At 36.0% G+C, this 19,691-nt stretch overlaps 2 protein-coding genes across 4 annotated transcripts in view; one reads left to right on the top strand and one right to left on the bottom strand.

The window, feature by feature from the left end:
- Positions 1-5,650: 5,650 nt before the first annotated feature.
- Positions 5,651-15,061, top strand: LOC117343441. The gene is given in 7 exon segments (XM_033905787.1): positions 5,651-5,980; positions 5,982-6,782; positions 7,464-7,555; positions 7,876-8,041; positions 8,577-8,738; positions 10,239-10,407; positions 11,000-15,061. Coding segments are annotated over 7 exon segments (2,115 nt in total). The 5' UTR covers positions 5,651-5,683; the 3' UTR covers positions 11,428-15,061.
- LOC117343442 (diuretic hormone receptor-like) overlaps positions 14,102-19,691 on the bottom strand; it is a 143,074-nt gene continuing 137,484 nt past the window's right edge. For all 3 annotated transcript variants that reach the window (XM_033905790.1, XM_033905788.1, XM_033905789.1), the window contains one exon: positions 14,102-18,959. In XM_033905790.1, the coding sequence (XP_033761681.1) occupies positions 18,252-18,959 (708 nt within the window). In that variant the 3' untranslated portion in view covers positions 14,102-18,251. The remainder of the gene's footprint in view (positions 18,960-19,691) is intronic.

The raw sequence follows: 19,691 nt of genomic DNA, 5'->3' as shown, positions 1-19,691 counted from the left end.
TGGTCAAGCTGGACATTGGGATTGACTGTGAACATTGGGACAGCACAGAAACATAACTGGAAAGGAACAAAACGAGTACATTCAGTGAAAATTGCAACGTTTATCGTGATGTCCCTTTTAAATTGAATGCAAGCTGAATAAGTGGATGCATCTATTCAAATGACACATTTGCAGTCCTATTATCACCAAAAATGATTCAAACTGATATGATTTTGTTATCCGTGCTGAAACTGCGTATTTATTAATTAAAATGTAGTTCATTAATTTATTTCACCAGTAGTTTTACATTATAACCACCAGCATCAAAACTATGCCGTTTATCTTTTTTAAAGATATTTCTTGTTTGCGTTGTTTGTTTTTTTTTTTGCGTTGGTATATCCATTTTACAGGTTCTGATAAAGTTTCATTTAAAAAAATGTGTACTTTGAAAGAAAATCGGTCTTATTTGCGTAGTCAGTTTGAAGCACTTTACTTTGCGAGTTCGAAACCTACGTGGGGGAGTTGCCAGGTACTGGCCGTAGGCCGGTGGTTTTTCTCCGGGTACTCCGACGTTCCTCCACCTCCAAAACCTGGCACGTCCTTAAATAACCCTAATAACCCTAATTAGAGGGAAATGGAGGGAGAGAATGTAGAAGTCTCCTTCATTTACAATCTATTTTACATTTTTTTTTGAAAAATAATTAGAAAATGTTTTACAAGAAAGTTTTAAAGTATTGTTTTTAGATAGAGTGAGTGATCTTACTCGACTCAGCTGACATTTGTTAACATTGCGCTATTCCATACTTTCAGCTGGTCAATGTTCATCATATATAACATATCCCGTGAACTGTATCACAGCGGCTTGTGTTGCTGATTTTTACTATTTATTCCCATTTAGTGATTACTTAGTCGCTTTAGTGATATTTAAAAGTTTGAAAAGGTGATTTCACTGTTACTTTTGATGACCTAAAGCAATAAAATATGTTTAAATCAAACATGCTTGGCTTTTTTGAAATAGTAACTTTTCAAAAATTATATCAGCATAGCATAGACATTTTAGAAGAAAATTATGTTCATTTTCGACATCATTTAGATGACACACCGTACAAATTCTCAAGTGTTGCTGAATATTAACGACCCTTTTCTACACTTAAATCGTGAGCTGACCGCCGAGTGTAAGTAATTTCTTTTAGTACCCTTTCCCAAATTAAATGATAAACAATTTCATGGATAAATGGCCCGGCCCATCTAATATAACCAAAAGTGGTATATTAGGTATATTACAGCTAATACACAGGGGTTCGTTACAAATGATATGGCTTATTATATACATGTAATACCTCTGTGGCTAGTACAGTTTAAATATAGTGCACTACTAGTTTAAACGTAGTGCACTACTACGACTTAGTATATGATTTTTATTTTTCCATCATCATCATCATCATCATCATCATCATCTACACATAACAAACAAAACAACAACAACAACAACAACAACAACAACAACAACAACAACAACAACAACACTCGAGCATTTCCGTCATATCTTCGGCAAACATGATGGAAAGGTCAGGTTGGTGTTTAACTATATATTCCCGTTTAGTAATGACCAAGTGATATCAAGTGATACCACCTATTCCAATGTTAACAGTATATGTGAGTGACGTCACTTATCAGTGTATCGTGGAGTATCGTAGAGGAATGGAAACAACAAGTCTGATTTTAATTAGATTGCCATAGGTTTCTTTGTGTTTACACATCGATAAATGATACCCCTTAGTTCTTGATGAAGTGATGATTTAAATAGAGGTTACACAACGAGTGGTGGTTGGATATGGAATTTATTTCAAGTAAGTTATTTTTTAAAAGTTACAAAAGACACGAGCTTTAGCGAGTGTTTTTTGCAACTTTTAAAATTTAACTTACGAGTGTGAAATAAATTCCATATCCAACAATTTCGAGTCGTGTGACCTGTTTCTACCACAATAATATCGGCTTGAATCAAAGGGAAACGTGGCCAAGTATAATTTCGCGTATGCAAATAAAGTGTACCGGTGACGTCCGGGACCCGGTGATGTGACGTCATTAGATTATTGATGACGTCAATAACAATTGCAGCTTGGGTCAAAGTTCACCGTGTTAGCCAATCGAAATGCGTACAGAGTTTATACCACGTGTGGTATAAACAGATTGTTAATCAACAGCTGTAATGATAACACAGGGTATTGTGGTAGAAACATATCTTATTTTCATTAATCAAAGCAAATAGGATCGGACATCAGTTATAACATCATTGTATTAACGTCCTCTCCCATACAATTACAAATTAAAGTTCAACATTTGCCAAAAATAGAGAGTGAAAGTATCACTTAAATATTTTTGTAACATTGTTCTCCGAAGATTCAAAAGCTAAGGAGGTACAGGAGAAATTAATTTGATACACTATTAAATATATTGCTGGTTTTTATAAACCTGTGCACATTTCTGAAAATAATTGTTTATGTCTAAGGGCAGTTGTGTATTTCCAGAAAGAAGTAACTCTAGGTTTATATCTACATCTAAATTTTGAAGACTAAGAAAAAGCAAACGCCTTTGCATAACATAATGTGGACAAATAAAGAAAAAAATGAAAGGCATTTTCACAAGGGTTACCACAAGTGCATTCTGCATTTTCAACCATGTTTACTCGACATAAATCATATTTGAGAGAACAGTTTTGGTACCTTAACTTCGTATGAATTATATTAATTTTCCTATCGCCGAAGCCATAATAACTAGCATCTTCGCTAGCCAAGGGTTCGTGTAGTGTAACGCAATCAGAAGCCTTGGCTAGCGAAGATGAATAACTAGGAGCTTTTGCTTTTTGAATGTTTAAATTGATAGAGTTATTTAGGGCCTAACGGACGAAACACAAAAGCATTAGAAAAACTGGCCAACTATGTTAAAGCGGCTAAAGCCAAAAGAATTCCATTCACTTAATTATGCTCTCCGGGTATATTGTCTCTTTCACGTAACTATGTTTATGTATAATAATAATGTATGTGTGTGATACTAATGAGTCGGAAGTCTCAAAATTAATAACGAACTACATGGTTTTCTAAGTATTATGTGTATTCTTGATATACAGTGTAACACTTATTAATTATAAGTTTCTGTATAAAAAGGGCGAAAGCGGAGGGGAAGTTGGAGTTTTAACTGGATATTCTTATGCGAAAGTTGCGAGTTACTCCGTAAACTGTGACTGTCATTTGAATGCTGATGTTGCTGAGTAAAATACTGGAACTGTACAATGGTGTTGAATAGTGTTTTATTGACGAACCACTCAATTTCTCTAAACTCGGGTAATGTGGCGGGTGTCCGACTCTACCCCGAAGACACCTACCGAGGGATACGGGACTTTAGTTCGCCGTTCTGCAGTTTTCGCTGCAATATTTAGATTCATAGAGATGCGCTGCTAAACTCTGACAGTAGAAATACCAACATTACTTCAATGAAAAGAAAATCGCTATGACGCTTACACGATTCCGTTTACACTGTAAGATGCCATATTTATATTAGAGTTACCTCTCTTCATTCCCAAACCGTACACTATGTGCCACGCCCCCTTCATTTCTTTAACGGAGTGTACTTACGGATGGGTTGGTTTATCAAATAGCCGACATTTCCTTGTTATATATTAATGCGCAATACACCCAAAGACGGTAAAAATAAATTATTACCTATTTTCAACAAAAATGTTTTAATGTATTATTTCGGTATTTAAACAGGACAGCTCAATGGTCCGTATTGATTAAGTCAATCCGTTATCCGGGCTGATTTCTTATCGCTTGTCTTGACATGTTTTGTTTCGTTTTAGAACATGATCAGACGGCCCGCCCACAGAAGTGCCGACTGTGTATATATAAGGCGAAGCCGACCAGAGTAGGACAAGTGTGACGAGGTAAGTGGTGACACCACATGGAACTACTGGCCTGCTCGTGACATTGTCCAGTAGACGATCTACACAGATTTTAGACCCCTAGACTGTCACTGACTAGGCCTACATGTAGGTGTAGGGGTGTTCTATTTATAGCCCACAAGTTAGAGTATATGTAGCTATATTCATCATTTAGATGACTTTACCTCCCTAATCCGATCTGTTCTTGGAATCATCGCTATCAGATTAGTATCTGTACCAACCAGTCACATGTAAAACAAACATGTATCTATTTGTTTGTACGTAACTTGCTGACTCAGGTGAAAATAGTTAAAAAATATTCTTCCTTGTTTGATAATGAAATTGATTGGCTGTCAGTAGAACCTATATGTATTTTCTTATAAGTAAGCTATAACTTCTATGTCTACTCGTCGTCTTCCTAATGTTAAAGATAAACTTCAACAGGTTTAAGATATATAACACCATGTGGGAGAAAGAGATAGAGCGTATTAAATGGTTTCCCGTTTAATATAACATATATTTCACGAGTATGACAGAATATCGAAATTTTCACGAGTGCGAAGCACGAGTGAAAACTATCGAAATATTCTGTCATGCGAGTGAAACATATGTTATATTAAACGGGAAACCATTCAATTTTCTTTTTATTGCTTTTTATATGCTTAAAAACAAAATTAAATACACCGGAAAATTGATAGTGTCCAAAAGTGCGGGAATCAGTAACATAATTTATGACGTCATCTCTTTGTGACGTTATTCCACGTCAACTTGACGACGCCATTTTGAAAGGACTGATCAACACAATATGCTGTTATCAGAGAATCTGTGCACGAATAGCTAACGCCAAGTGCGTATTTCGTTTTTGAACGATATATATGCATAATAATATGCAAAAAGAAAATTGAATGGTGTCCCGTTTAGTAAAACTCATATTTCAGGAATATGACAGAATATCGATATTTTCACGAGTGCATACGTTATATATGTTATATTAAGCGGGAAACTATTCAATATCCTCAATATATCATCATTAATTGACAGATGACACAAGTTGCGTCATTTTACAATTTCATTTGTTAACCGTTGAGCTAAATATGTATGAAAGTTAAAAAAAGTATATATCTGTAATGAAGTTGATCAATGGTCTATAAAGTGTTACTATAATGTACCTAGCTAAGATCAGACACAACGTAGAATTCAGAAGTTACCAACATATATGTTAGACGTTTAGTCTATATATTTTCAGGTTTGGAATTTTCTAGTTGATGTTTAAAATGCAAAAAAAAAAAAAAAAAAAAATGGATGGTTTCCCGTTAATATAACATATACATTGTACTTCAATCGTATGACATAATATTTCGATGCATTATATATATATATTTATATTAAACGAGAAACCATTCAATATTCTGTATTACTTGAATACCGGTATATAAAGGTAATGATGACCTTTATTGTATGACGATGAAGGAGCGACTAAAGACACGGGACGAAAGAAAACCTTATTATATTGTCAAATTATTAGATTATGTGAATGAATCATATTTGCTTGAGGTTATTTGAACAAAATGTTATTATATCAATATGAATCGTTCATTATGAAAGTAGAATTATGAAAGCAGATGCTGTAACTTTTGGTTTGATTCAAATAGAGTTAGCCCACTGAAACATTATGCTACATGCTGTGTATGTTGATCAATAATTAATTAATATAAACTGCCATGTTTCAGACAGGTGACTCTTACTGATACCCAAATTCTGGTAACCATGTCGAAGAACCAGCAAACCAAGCGCGCCATTAAACGTCTGTTGCAAGATTTGACAGAACTGAGAAAGGAACCGGTGGAAAATGTGTCGGCATGTCCATTAGAATCCAATATGTTAGAATGGCACTGTAATTTCAAACATGATGAAATCATCTACCATCTTTTACTGTTCTTTCCCGAGAACTACCCCTACGAAAGCCCAAGTGCTGAGTTTGTTCCAGTCGGATTCCAGTACAATAGCGGAGCCACAAAACCTGGTAAAAAAGGAACAAAAGTCTGTCTGGACATTTTCTCGGACTTTTGCGGATATCCATACGGAATGGAAAGACCAGAAATCAGTGGGCTGGTCGCCTGGATACACAATTCAAACAATTCTACTCAATGTAGTTGCCTTCCTTGCCGAAACCCAGAGTGGTGACAGCTACTGGATGCGAGATGCAACGGAAGTGAATTTAAAACTCTCCAAGAATTTTTCATGTGAAGATTGTGGCCATACTTACAAGAAACCCTTCCCGCCATTAGATCATGGTAAACCAGAAACAGCGACAAAGAAGAAAGTCGATCCGAAAACAAAGAAAGCAGAACCAATTCATGAAATTATTGATTATATGTCAAAGGAAGTCTTTAATAAAGGAACTCCGAAAACCGATTCTGAGTTATTTGGATATGGTCTGATTGTTTCTGGGCCAAAACACAGACCGTCCCTGACCACACCTTGTGAGGCATTTTCCCTTGAGTCCTATGAAAGCATGAAGAAAGCAACGGGGAACGTGAAGAGTGTGATGCGTGAGGATATCAGCTTCTTTTTGCCCATGTTTATACATCCTCCCCATGGGTCGAAGATAAAAGGGGTGTTCGAATCAACTCTGAGAGAATGTGCCGCCATACTTCCGAAATGTAACCCCAAGAAGACACCAATCGAGGATATGGTGCTGAAGGTCATCCCAAACCTGATGAGTGCCACGGTGGTGGAGTTCAGTAAGGGGACTCAGCATACCAGCGACAATGCTCTGAATGGGTACTTCGCTCTCCATAGGCTGATGCTCTGGGCCTTGGATACCTACCCAACCCTGCAGAAAGAGATAGACACCAGACTCAAGGTACTTACCCTGATACTTAGCTTTATACGTTTTAGGTTGTAAATCATACTTTTGAACAAACAGTATTTATCCTGAAATAAGCCCAAGGGACAAAAACTGACTGGGAAAAGACACTTACATGCTGTCCGTATTGTGAAGGGAACCATGTCGTTCATTTAGTATAATACCTGACCAGTTTCGTTACTTAGTCGTATCTGATCAGGGGACAACATATTAACTTAACTTATTAGAGGTAAGAGATGGGTTTATTGAAGCATGATCATCTATGTCGGAATAAATTGTAATAGTTTACTGTACTGCTATAGATATGGGTGCGCTTATTGTCAGACACGGGCTTATGGCTGGATATAACTACCCGGGTATGTTACAGATATAAATACTATCTAAAGTATATTTTACCACGGACCTTCTATATAAGTTGAAGAAACAAAACATGTTGTCTTCCAGTTTCTTTGCATTAGTTAAAATCTTCACGTTCAAGAACATGAAATGTCTTTAAGTTTAAGATACACGACCTGAGTATGTTGTGTGAATTTGATATCATAATCATCAACCAAACTCAGCATGAAGGTCTGACATGCATTATTGAACTTGCCTTTAAATGCTTGCATTCCGCATTTCTATTGAATAGGAAGCAGTGCACAGTTGGTGTTTAATTTCCATTTGTCATTACAATTGCAGGTGTTTATTGACAATGAAGAGCAAAGAACAAAGAAGGCCTGTCCACATATCGGGGAGTGGTTGATGCTTCTGACAGCTTCCTCCAAGTACAGGTAATTTTATAGTTCCTGGCTTAGATTTTGACTACAGTTCTGTTAGAAATCGTTTATACCTAGTAATACGTACCCAAGGCCATGGGGTTAGTCAGCATTGTGTGTTTCAACATAACAGTTAGCTCCACAGTAATTCTGCTACAGTCTTGTTTTATCCATTAAATTTAGTATATGACATCATTTTTTATATAAAGACATTTATATCATTATGAGCTTTTGTGTTTCAAAATTTTATACTTAATAGGGCGCATACAGATTTAAATAGTCCCTGAATTTTTCTACTGTAAATATTTGATCAGCCCCAATTTCTGTCAACACAGGTGGGAAGGAGCTGCAGATGCATACCTATCAGAGAGCTGGAAACGTCACGTGATGTGGTATGTAAAGGAAGACTCCCGACTTGGATTCCTAGACACAGACAAGAAAGTCCGAGTTCCAGAAACTTTTTCCAGAACACAAGTCAGCCGGAAACTATTGGCTTTCCAGGTACACAACTCATTATTTCGATTTTTATTTAGATATGTATCGTTTAAATTGTGTGTTTAGCGAGAGTACTCTACCATTTGAAGACATTTATGTGTTTGTGGAGGAAATAAATCGTGACATGTACAACTAATGCTTTTAAAATGGAGTTGAACCTGTACTAATTAACGTATTGATTTGTGCTGTATCCATTTAAGATTGAAGTTAATATATCAGTTTTTATCATATGATATAGCACATGTTAGCAGAAGTCAGAGTATGCTGTATATAGCTGATAAAGTCTGAGAAGCTAATATTTTGTTGATTTTCTGTTTGGGACTTGTTCGCAGAGATTAAATTTCATGGAACATCACCTTGTCAAAATTTGGCAGTAATTCAGCAAGCAGACACAGATAAATTATATAAGATGACAATGTTAGCCCAATATCTAATTTTAAGTACTGTATATTGTATCTTTAATGAGAGTAAATATAGCAGGACTAAGTCTTCTGTATTGTTTTTGTAATGATGTTGTTTATAGTTTACCTTTTGACCATAGGTCCTGTTCCTTGAAATCGCTATGCCGAAGGGAATGAGTCGGGATGCTATGAAAAAGAGGTATGATGACAATATGGGGTTCCCGACTGATGAGATGGTGGCAAATATGAAGACATCTGTTCAGAAAATCAATGACGCCAAGACATACCAGGACTGGTTTAAGGTGAGTCAAAATGCATCAATTATAGTCTCTCTCAACTAGATTCTATGAAAAAGATAAATTGTGTGTAAAGTGGCTCTAGACTTGGTCCTAGCCTCTCTCACCTAGTTTTTATAAAACATCCAAGTTATGTATGAAATAACTCTAGACTGCATCATAGTCTCTCTCAGCTAGATTCAATAAAACATCCAAGTTGTCTGTGAATTAAGTGCTCAAGACTGCATCATAATCTTTCAACTAGTTCTTCAAAACATCTACGTTGTGTGTGAAGTAGCTCTAGACTGCATCAATTTCTCTCTCGACTCATTTAAAAAAACATCCAAGTTAGACTGTTTCAAATTCTCTCTCAGCTTGTTCGATAAAACATCCAAGTTGTGTGTGAAATAGCTCTAGACTGTTTCAGATTCTCTCTCGGCTTGTTCTATTAAACATCCAAGTTGTGTGTGAAATAGCTCTAGACTGTTTCAAATTCTCTCTCAGCTTCGTTCTATTAACATCCATGTTGTCTGTGAATTAGCTCAAGGCTGCATCATAATTTCTCTCAACTAGTTCTTTAAAACATCCAAGTTTTGTGTGAAATAGCTCTAGACAGTATCAAATTCATTCTCTCTCAACACGTTAAAAATACCATCCTAGTTGTGTGTGAAATAGCTCTAGACTGTATCAAATTCTCTCAGCTTGTTCTATAAAACATCCAAGTTGTCTGTGAATTAGCTCAAGACTGCATCAAATCGTCTCTAAATTAGGTCTTTAAAATATTCAAGTTGTGTATGAAATAACTTTAGACTGCATCAATTTCTCTTTCAGCTAGTTCTATACAACATCCAAGTTGCATGTGAATTAGCACTACACTGCATCATGGTCTCTCTCTACTAGATTCTATGATACATCCATGTTGTGTGTAAACTATCTCTATACTCTATCAAATCATCTCTAAATTGCGTCTTTGAAATATTCAAGTTGTGTTTGAAATATCTCTAGACTGCATCATAATTTCTCTCATCTTATTTTGTAAACATCCAAGTTGTGTGTGAAATAGCTCAAAGACTGCATCATAATTTCTCCCAACTAGTTCTTGGAAATATCTAAGTTGTTTGTGAAATAACTCTAGATTGCATCAAATTCTCTCACAGCTAGATTATATAAAATATCCAAGTTGTGTGTGAAGTAGCTCTGAACTGCATCATTTTCTCTTTCAACTAGATTCTATAAAACACCCAAGTTGTGTGTGAAGAAGCACTAAGCTAGTTAACACAGACACAATACGTGTGGAGTATTTCTAGTCTGGATTGCAGTCCCTATAAACTAGGTTCTATAGAACAGTCCAGACATATGATCTAGACTACATCGTATTCTCTATTGACTAGATTCTATAAATCAGACAGGAGTGGAATTGATGGAAGATTATATCGAAGCCTTTCTGAACTAGCTATTCTATAAAACAGTTGTGTTTGGTTTCCATGTTTTATGGTATGATAAATGTTGATACTCTTTTTATTGCAGGTGGTGAATCTGAAGCCGCCCACTGATGACGAGGTAAATGACAGACTGCTGGCAGCTGTAAAGTATGCTATATATACAAACGGATACCACTGGACGTTCTGGAAGACAGGGGGTGGATGGAACGCCGTACTGGCTAAATACAAACCCTATGTACCGAAGGAAAAGAAAGGTATGTATTAATACCCTAACCCTAATAGCACTAACCCTAACCCTAACCCAAGTGACAGGAAAGGTATAAATGTGGTTTGTTGCCAGTGTTTTCTTTGTGTCTTAAGTGTTTTTCATTATGATATTTGTCAATATGCCATGTTGTATTCTATTTTTCGTTGACTTTGTAAAAAATGATATTTGAATAATATCCAGATTTTAACAATGACTAAATAAGATTTACAAAATATCAAGATGTTTACGTTTTCGAAATAGTTTTGTGTACCCTTATATTTCAAAGACAAACAGTCTTGTCTACGAAATCGTAATTCCAACTTACAATAAAAAGAGGACAATCTTTGTACAAAAAACAACAGATTTACAAAGTCACCCTTAAAACGCACTAGGAGAATAAGACTGGGTTTGTCAGAAGACCTGTTTCATAGAAGCAATCCGCTTATGCTGATTAGTATAAACATAAAGCGGAACATATCCAAATAATGACCATCAATAAATTATTTTGTAATTGAATTAATCAATACACATATGTAAGGCTTCATACATAGGGACAAGAAGTTCTTGCCTCTTCATTTTTCATTTTCTTGTTTCTTAAGCTGAAGATGATGCCAACGCAGGGTCCAGTGCAGGTGGCAAAGGGAAGGGAAAGGGTAAAAAGGCTGAAGATGACGATGATGAGGAGGAAGATGAACCAGCTCCAGTTAAGAAAGCAGCGGCCAAAGGACGTGGTAAAGGAAAGGCAGCACCGGCACCAAAACCAGCACCCAAAGGTAGAGGAAAGGCAGCACCGGCACCAAAACCAGCACCCAAAGGTAGAGGAAAGGCAGCACCGGCACCAAAACCAGCACCCAAAGGTAGAGGAAGAGGGAAGGCAAAAGTTGTTGAAGAGGACGACGAGGACGAAATGGAGGTTGATGAGGTTCCTGCCAAAGGACGTGGAAGAGGAACAAAGAGAAAAGCAGAAGAAACAGCAGGTCCAGGAGGTAAAAAAGGACGGGGAGCATCCAAGGGGAGAAAGAAGTAAAGGAGAGATCAGGTCAATATGGATGGCAGGTGGAGTCGTCTTTGTTTGCATTTTGTTTCTGTTTTTACCGCCATTAACTTTTTTATGCTAGATAGGTTTACATGCATGCTTGGTTGTTCTTGTAGTTCAGAATGGTGTGTCATATTTTTCTTTAGTACAATTGTGCCATTGTTAATTTTATCACACAAATGAAGCACAATACTAATTTTAATGTATTTTAGAATAAATCGGTCTGTTGTGATAAGAATTTGTTGGTTTCCTACACGTGTGGTTGTGAATAATTAATTTGATGTATTTCAGGAGGAATCATTCTATTGATGTGAACATAGACTGGTAAATTTAAAATCTAAATAATTCCGCCTACATATGTCGTTGTTGTTTTCAGTGGGTTGCGCGGTACATTTCGACATTTGTGCATCCCGTAGGCTTTTATATAGACGTCGTTGTTTAGTTGAAAAGAAGCAGGTACATGATTCATAAATTTATAAGAAAGTGTCCGTCTATTTCTGTTGACAATTACACTAGTAAATCTTAAGTAAATTAAGGGCTCAACAGTTCGACCTTCTTGTGTATTTGTAAAAGGGGATGCGGTGGCTGAGTGGTTAAGGTGTCCCGACACTTTTTCACTAGCCCTCCACCTCTGGGTTGCGAGTTCGAAACCTTCGTGGGGCAGGTGCCAGGTACTGACCGTAGGCTGATGTTTTTTTTCTCCGGGTACTCCGGCTTTCCTCCACCCCCAAAACCGGACACGTTCTTAAATGACCCTGGACGTTAAACAAAAGCAAACAAATATTTGTAAATGTATTTCCTAATGTTGTGTCATAAATATTAATTTTTTTTATTTGTATCCCTCAGATTTTTTTTTATACATTCGCCACTTTAAAAGAATGAAAACCAACGATGGAAATATTGTATTTCATAACGTACCCTCTATTTTTGTGGACTGGTACATTTACCAAATACGCTTTTACACATTTTTGTATTAGGGTACTTTGTTTAATTGCCATATATATTTAGCAAGGATTTCATCGAGTATGTTGACAAGGCATTATTTTTAATATGACTTTGTCTTCAATGTGCTTTTTACCTGTAGTCCTAGTGTGGCGTATATATTCGATTTGACAATATATACAGTTACTCTATGTTCATGGCTTGTTTGAAAAACCATTCTTTATTGAAACTATTTTCCCCCGCAAACCATTTTATCGTGACCATCTTATGACGATTTCAGGGTAATGCTGCGAACTATTCTGTTATATGTGTAACTATAATACAATTCGTCCGAACTACAATCGTCATTGATTGACAATGGTGTCTAAGACAGAATAAAGCACAGTTATGATATGAACATAAGCGTCAAACGTTTTTGTGATCAGATCACTGATAATTATCAATTTAATTATCAGTTAGTATTCATTATATATAGCGAATTATCTGTTGTAAAGGAGAGTCATCGTCCTTCTTCTTTTCTTTCCAGAAAATATATTTCACACAGTAAAACGTTTGGAAAACCGGCAGTCATTTGTTAATTTACCTAGTACAACTTTAGTCCAGCTTATATTAAATGCTTAGATAACCACTACGGCGACTTGAGTTCGTGAGGAGGTAGTGAGTTGCTTGTGATGTTTTATATTTCTGGATGTAAGTAAAACATGTAATTTCTGTAGACTAGAGAGATTGGTGATCAGACAAAAACTTACCTTTTTACAGTATATTGTTGTTTGCGTGGCTCTTGGTGGATTTCCTTGTCATTAGACATCTTTTTTTGTTTGGCTTTATGAGTTTCCATTACCCAGTGCCCTGTCTTTGTATGTAAGCCCTGTCTTTGTCGGTGTGCCCTGTCATTGTCGGTATGCCCTGTCTTTGTCGGTGTGTCTGGTCTTTGTCGATGTGTCCGGTCTTTGTCGGTATGCCCTGTCTTTGTCGGTATGCCCTGTCTTTGTCGGTATGTCCTGTCTTTGTCGGTGTGCCCTGTCTTTGTCGGTGTGCCCTGTCTTTGTCGGTGTGTCTGGTCTTTGTCGATGTGTCCGGTCTTTGTCGGTATGCCCTGTCTTTGTCGGTATGCCCTGTCTTTGTCGGTATGCCCTGTCTTTGTCGGTGTGCTCTGTCTTTGTCGGTGTGTCTGGTCTTTGTCGATATGCACTGGCTTTGTCTGTGTGCTCTGTCTTTGTCGGTGTGCCCTGTCTTTGTCGGTATGTCCGGTCTTTGTATGTAAGCCCTGTCTTTGTCGGTGTGCTCTGTCTTTGTTGGTATGTACTGTCTTTGTCGGTGTGCCCTGTCTTTGTCGGTATGCCCTGTCTTTGTCGATATTCCCTGTCTTTGTCGGTGTGCTCTGTCTTTGTCGGTGTGCCCTGTCTTTGTCGGTATGCCCTGTCTTTATCGGTATGTCCTGTCTTTGTCGGTGTGCCCTGTCTTTGTCGGTATACCCTGTCTTTGTCGCTGTGTCCTGTGAGTTTCGTAGGTTTAGCTTCACATAATGGCCATTATCTAAACCACACTGTCACAATGGCAGATATTGAATGTTGTTTTCGATAATTTATTTTGTTAGTGATGTAGGTTGTTTGTTTTTGCTATTTTAGAAACGGTTGTTTTGATAATGTTTACTTTGTTCTATATTTATATTGTTTATAATGACGTGCAATGCAATTTTGATGTTTTTTGTTATAAAATAGCAGAAATCGAATATATATTCATTTTATCACAGATACGATTTTAAATATTGTTATTTGTATTAAACTAAGACTTTTCATCACATTAACATGTAATAAGGCTCATTTGCTGATATTTGGTTGGTAATTCTTCACGCTTTTAAATCAACATTGGAAGGCATAGCCACAATAACACTTCCTATGATGTTCAGGTCAAGCTAATTTATCAATATTGTACAGTGTTTGATATCCTGTAATCAAATCTGCTGTGGGCAGTCTCGCACGATGTCAATTAAAATGATCTGCCCTTGAGACAATGTAAATAATAAAATGAATATTTTCTCTTTCCATTTCGATGCACTTTAGGAATTTTACCGGAACGGTATTTAGTCCAATATTGCAATTAGATAAAGTGTATTACTGATTTAGATTTTAATATACAATGAATTGATGAACATTTAACTTGGAACTTCATTCGTGTGATGTGGTATCAGTAAAACGTATAAATAGCTGTTCACCTTGTCTGATGAGAGTACGCATTTGTGGTATTCCTTGACTTTTGAAATTACCTCAAGTAAAAATCTTGGAACTTCACTTCACTTCACGAACACAACAATATGTGCTTCAGATAATTGAATCAAATGCTCATTTTTTAAAAGAAAATATTTCAGAATTAAGAATTTTTATGCTGATATCTATATACAATTCTGCCGTTGAGTTGGCCTCACTGACTCATATTTTTAACATTCCGTATGTATTTAGGGCTGTGTGTTCATAGGAAATTAGTTGCTTTTTTGAATGTAGCCACTATTTTACATATCGTTATAATAGAAATAAAATACGTCATCATTGTATTTTGATTTATGTGATACAAATATGAAATAGCTTGTAAAACAGGTTCACAATAGAGATAACATTTATTATTCGTTATACACACATGTATATTTTATGAAGTCGATATTTGAAATAAAGAAAAACTCAAACCATTTTGACTCATTATTTATTTTAATAATTTAAGGTGATTGTAGATATATATGTACAGGAGACCTCACTACTGCTGCCATCTGTTTCAATACTGATACCGAAATATTTTCGCCACGCCAAATTGTCGCGCTGTGGGTTTCGGAAACACAGTTTGCAGAATTTGCCGTTCGATGACTTTCTTACTTACTGTTCGTCCAATGTTCAGTGAGAAATTATATTGGCGAAAATGAAACGGTTTACAGTAGCGTTCTCATACAATTTGGTAAATGTGTTAAAACTATAACGTACCTCATCACGTAACCTTCATTCTATTCATTCAAGGGTATTAATTGAAAAATATGTACCAGATTCCTTCCAGTTAATGATATGTTTGAATGATTTGTAAAACAAACAAAAGGTTTCCAATTATCACATTCCATGAGATGGCAGATATGATTTTACATGGTAATTACGTTGGCAAATTTGCGTTATAAAATCTGTATATGAAATTTGTATCATTCACACATTTAATTACAAAATTTAAGATATCGATACATAAACTTGTTTCATCGATGTTAATGATTACTTTAGAAGTTATGAAAAAATTGCAATTAAATTCAGCATAATTTCTACTATTTACATATATACAATGCCGTTTTGAAAACGCATGCTATTTCTGTAAAAATAAATTACAATTGGTCTTAAAAACCTCAAATCTATACAATAAATACATTCAATGATACATAAATATATATTCAAGATATGATGCTAAGTTTCATATTCCTGAAATATGTCGATAAATAACATATTCCTTAAATATGTCTATACATTACATATTCCTTTATTATGTTGATACATTACATATTCCTTAAATATGTTGATACATTACATATTCCTTTAATATGTTGATACATTACATATTCCTTAAATATGTTGATACATTACATATTCACATATTAAATATTATTAAATATGGACACAATAAATAATGAAAAAATGCAGTAAAATGATAGAAAGACAAGTATAATCTATAATACGAAACTATGTGCAATTTCCTCACTCGTAATGCGGTTTTGACGGATACAAATGATCAATACGGAATTTTGTATTCTACCTGTGCTATCACACGGACTACTGCCGGCGTCTGCACCTGGTTAGTATTTAAAGAAAATCATTTGCTTCTACGCCAACTATACCAACCTTGCAGATGGCAATGGTTCTTACTATAGTCAGAAAAATTGGTGAAACGAAAGTTACTTTCCACACGCTAACATCATTAGAGGGTCCTAGAAGAACGGAGTTGTCGGTGATGCAGTCGAGTTTCCGGGCTAGTCGCACGTGCAAATCAAGGAAATGATCATGTAGAATGAAACCGTTTTACATGTACAGTATTTCAGTATCGGATATAAATTTGTTCTATTGCTGTCTTTTCTTGGGATTTCTTGTTCATCCGTTCATGACTTACTATGGCTATATATGAAAAGGCAGGACCACTTCAATGTAATTATATAATCTCCAACTGTTTAAAAACAAGAGTTGTCAGAAGACAACAAAGCTTACTATGACCTAGCTGTCTACGGACGCCGACGCTGGGGGCATGTGCTCATTAGCCCCTCTGGACTTCGTCCCGGCGAGTTAATTTTGAATATTTAAGTTAAAAACCATCGTTTTGCATGTAGAAAATAACTCTCATGTCAGTTAAATATCTTACTGCAAATTTAAGCTATCAATAATAATTCGCTCATTCAAAATATCAGTTTATAACGATGACGCGTTGTACAAACTAATACTACAATTATGACGATGACGCGTTACAAACTATCCTAAATATCAATACAGATCTGGAGTGTCATAATCATGCGCTTTAAGCGAAACTAAGAGTTAAACTTAGATAGTAAACATCAGTTATCATCTAGGAAAAAGTGTCACTGTATCACATGCTGTAGACTGACTCCCTGTCTCTAGACTAGAATATTAAAATTATATATAAAATTGACCTTTATGATTTTGGTCACTAGGATATGTCTGATCTTAAATTTCAAACTAGGGGGAGATAATCTAGTATTAAAATTTAGTGGAGCTAACAAAAAACTTAGGGACTGGTGGCCAGTCTACACATACTGTTGCTTCTTATTATTTAAGAATACTGAAAAATCACCAACGCATAATAATAAGAACAATAAAGAATGTTAATTTTCAATGTGTGTGTTATCTAGTGTGTCCCTGCATAAGATATTAATACATTCTCAATCTGTCTTTCACCCCTCTCATGTTTTACTTCGGTAGTCAACAGTCATTCATACTAGTTTACGAGTCCTTGCTTTCTACTAGAGTTATCTTCCCTCCAATAGACATGGTGAATTCTATTTTACGACCACCCAACATTAAACAAATACATTAAATTGCGCTGTGGTTTGCTCCTAGGCCTATCTGAAGAAGAGTTAAAGCAAGATCAGAACGCACCATATTTAAATTCTGATGAAATATCTGATTGTCGATTAACCTGCCTGGAGATCTGCCACGAGATCTACTAGATCAAACGGTCGACAGGGCAGAAACACAATACACCATAAGAAAAGGTGACGTTGTTCACGTAAAGAGTGCATCAACTACCTGAAATACCGCTCATAGGAGCTGGATATGCATTTTAAATTCAGGGATACATTTTTGTCAAGTACTACTGTTGTCCCAAATGTGTAGACACAACAACTGCTTTCCGATTCGTATCAGATTGATACCGAAGCAGACTACGGACATGGATAACAATGAAGTAGATATTAAATAAAATTTGCAACTTTGATGGTCGAACAATGTTTTTGTTGATGTATCTTCACGCTGCCTTTCAGTACCGCTCAATTTACCAATGCATTCATTTGTCTTCAACTCTTTACTGGCAGGTTGGTGAATTAGTAGGTACTGTTTGCCATCTTTACTGGCGGTTGGTGAATTAGTAGGTACTGTTTGCCATCTTTACTGGTGGGTGTGTGAATCAGGGGAGTCACTGTTTGTCAGAGCAAGACTGTTTCTGAAGTCATTCATTGAGGTTATATCCAATAAGGAATATCCCACGAACGCCAGTATACCAGTATTCATATAGTGAGGCGGAAGACCTCTTTTGACAGATGCCAGTTTCTTGGCCTTAAATATATTGTTACTACACTTCATGTTAATTATCATATTGTCGCCTAAGTCACCATTGATATCTCTTTCTTATCAGCTGGTAGGGTCCGTTCTAAAATCTCGATTAAATGTATCACAAATGGCAAAAATCTCGTCCCAATCGCCAGTGAGGTTATTACAAATAGGAGTTTCGGGCTTCACCACTTGGCTATTGTCGTTTTCGTCCCGACCACTGTTATGTGAAGTGAAGAGAAGAGCATTACTAGATGTTGAGGGGTTGGGACTGTCTAGTGTACTAGCCCCTGTTGATAAGTCACTACCCTCACTCACTGACCAAGGTCTATTTTCGGAATGCCCATTTGATAAAGGATATCTGGAACCTTCAGAACAAGAAGTAACGTCAACGACGCACGCTTCGTTATTCATAGATTGATTCGCATTGGGTAATTTCGACCAACGATATTCCTTGTCATCGCTTGTCTTTTCCGTCTCTGAATATTCAATATCGCTAAGGGTGTCATTCGCTGGGGCAAATGAATCTAGAATTTCAGTGTAAGCTTCTTCCATATAGTCCGACACTTCTTTTGGATTACTGACGTCATCAGACTCGAATGACTGAGATAAATCAACACCATTTACGTGATTCCAAGCATTAGGTGTCACGTGATTCCCGATAGGAACACTCGATGTGGTTTCAGGTCCTCGGTCGGTAATAGTGTCTTTCCATTCCTGGATGGCGATAGTCTCTCTCACGCCAACATCAGGTTCATCCTGACTTGTTGACATGTTTGCTTTTGTGGTCTGCAAGTAAGATATAACATAAATCATCATCATTGTTCGGTAATATTTTTACGATCAATTCAATTAGAATTGTCAAAATTTTCTGACTCATAGATATTCAGAAACTGTAATTAACTAAAAATTAAAGTTAATTTAAAACAAAAAATAGTTGTCAAATAAGCTATAGGAATATACAAAGATTTAAAGTCTTACATTTTATATTTTTGTATTTTATAAATAACGACCATCTTGGCCTTTCCATTTACAAAGATCACCTGCCTTTGTTGATTATATTTCAAACCAAAATGGAATACTGTCGCTTAAAGAAATATTTGAAATATTTTCCATCTGGTATACAAGTCGATGTTACACGGTAAGAAGAAAAGGCAGTTGCATATAAGGTAGAATCCCCATAGACCTTGCATATTAGAAAACTGAAAGCAGCTTACTACAAAGGAATGATGAGACTTTCCAGCCCGATCAGGTTTTATCAAATGTGAATTTTCTTTACCTAGTTTGTTGCTATGAAACCAATTGAAGACACTTTGTGAAAATTCAAATATATATTCATTCTAGGATAGTTATGAAAACAATACCAGTTATGTGAATCACCAGTTTTAACTGACGTTTTTAATAAGGCTTATGTAAGTTCATTTATTTAATTTGATACTCGAATTTAAGTTATATACATAATGTTTAAAAGTATTTGTTTAGAAATTGGACTGATAATGATAAATCTTAATTTCAGTTTTG

The sequence above is a fragment of the Pecten maximus genome, chromosome 15 (genome assembly GCF_902652985.1).
Source record: "Pecten maximus chromosome 15, xPecMax1.1, whole genome shotgun sequence".
Taxonomy (NCBI): domain Eukaryota; kingdom Metazoa; phylum Mollusca; class Bivalvia; order Pectinida; family Pectinidae; genus Pecten; species Pecten maximus.
Note: the sequence above shows the minus strand (reverse complement) of the source record. Positions and strands in the feature narration are given on the sequence as shown.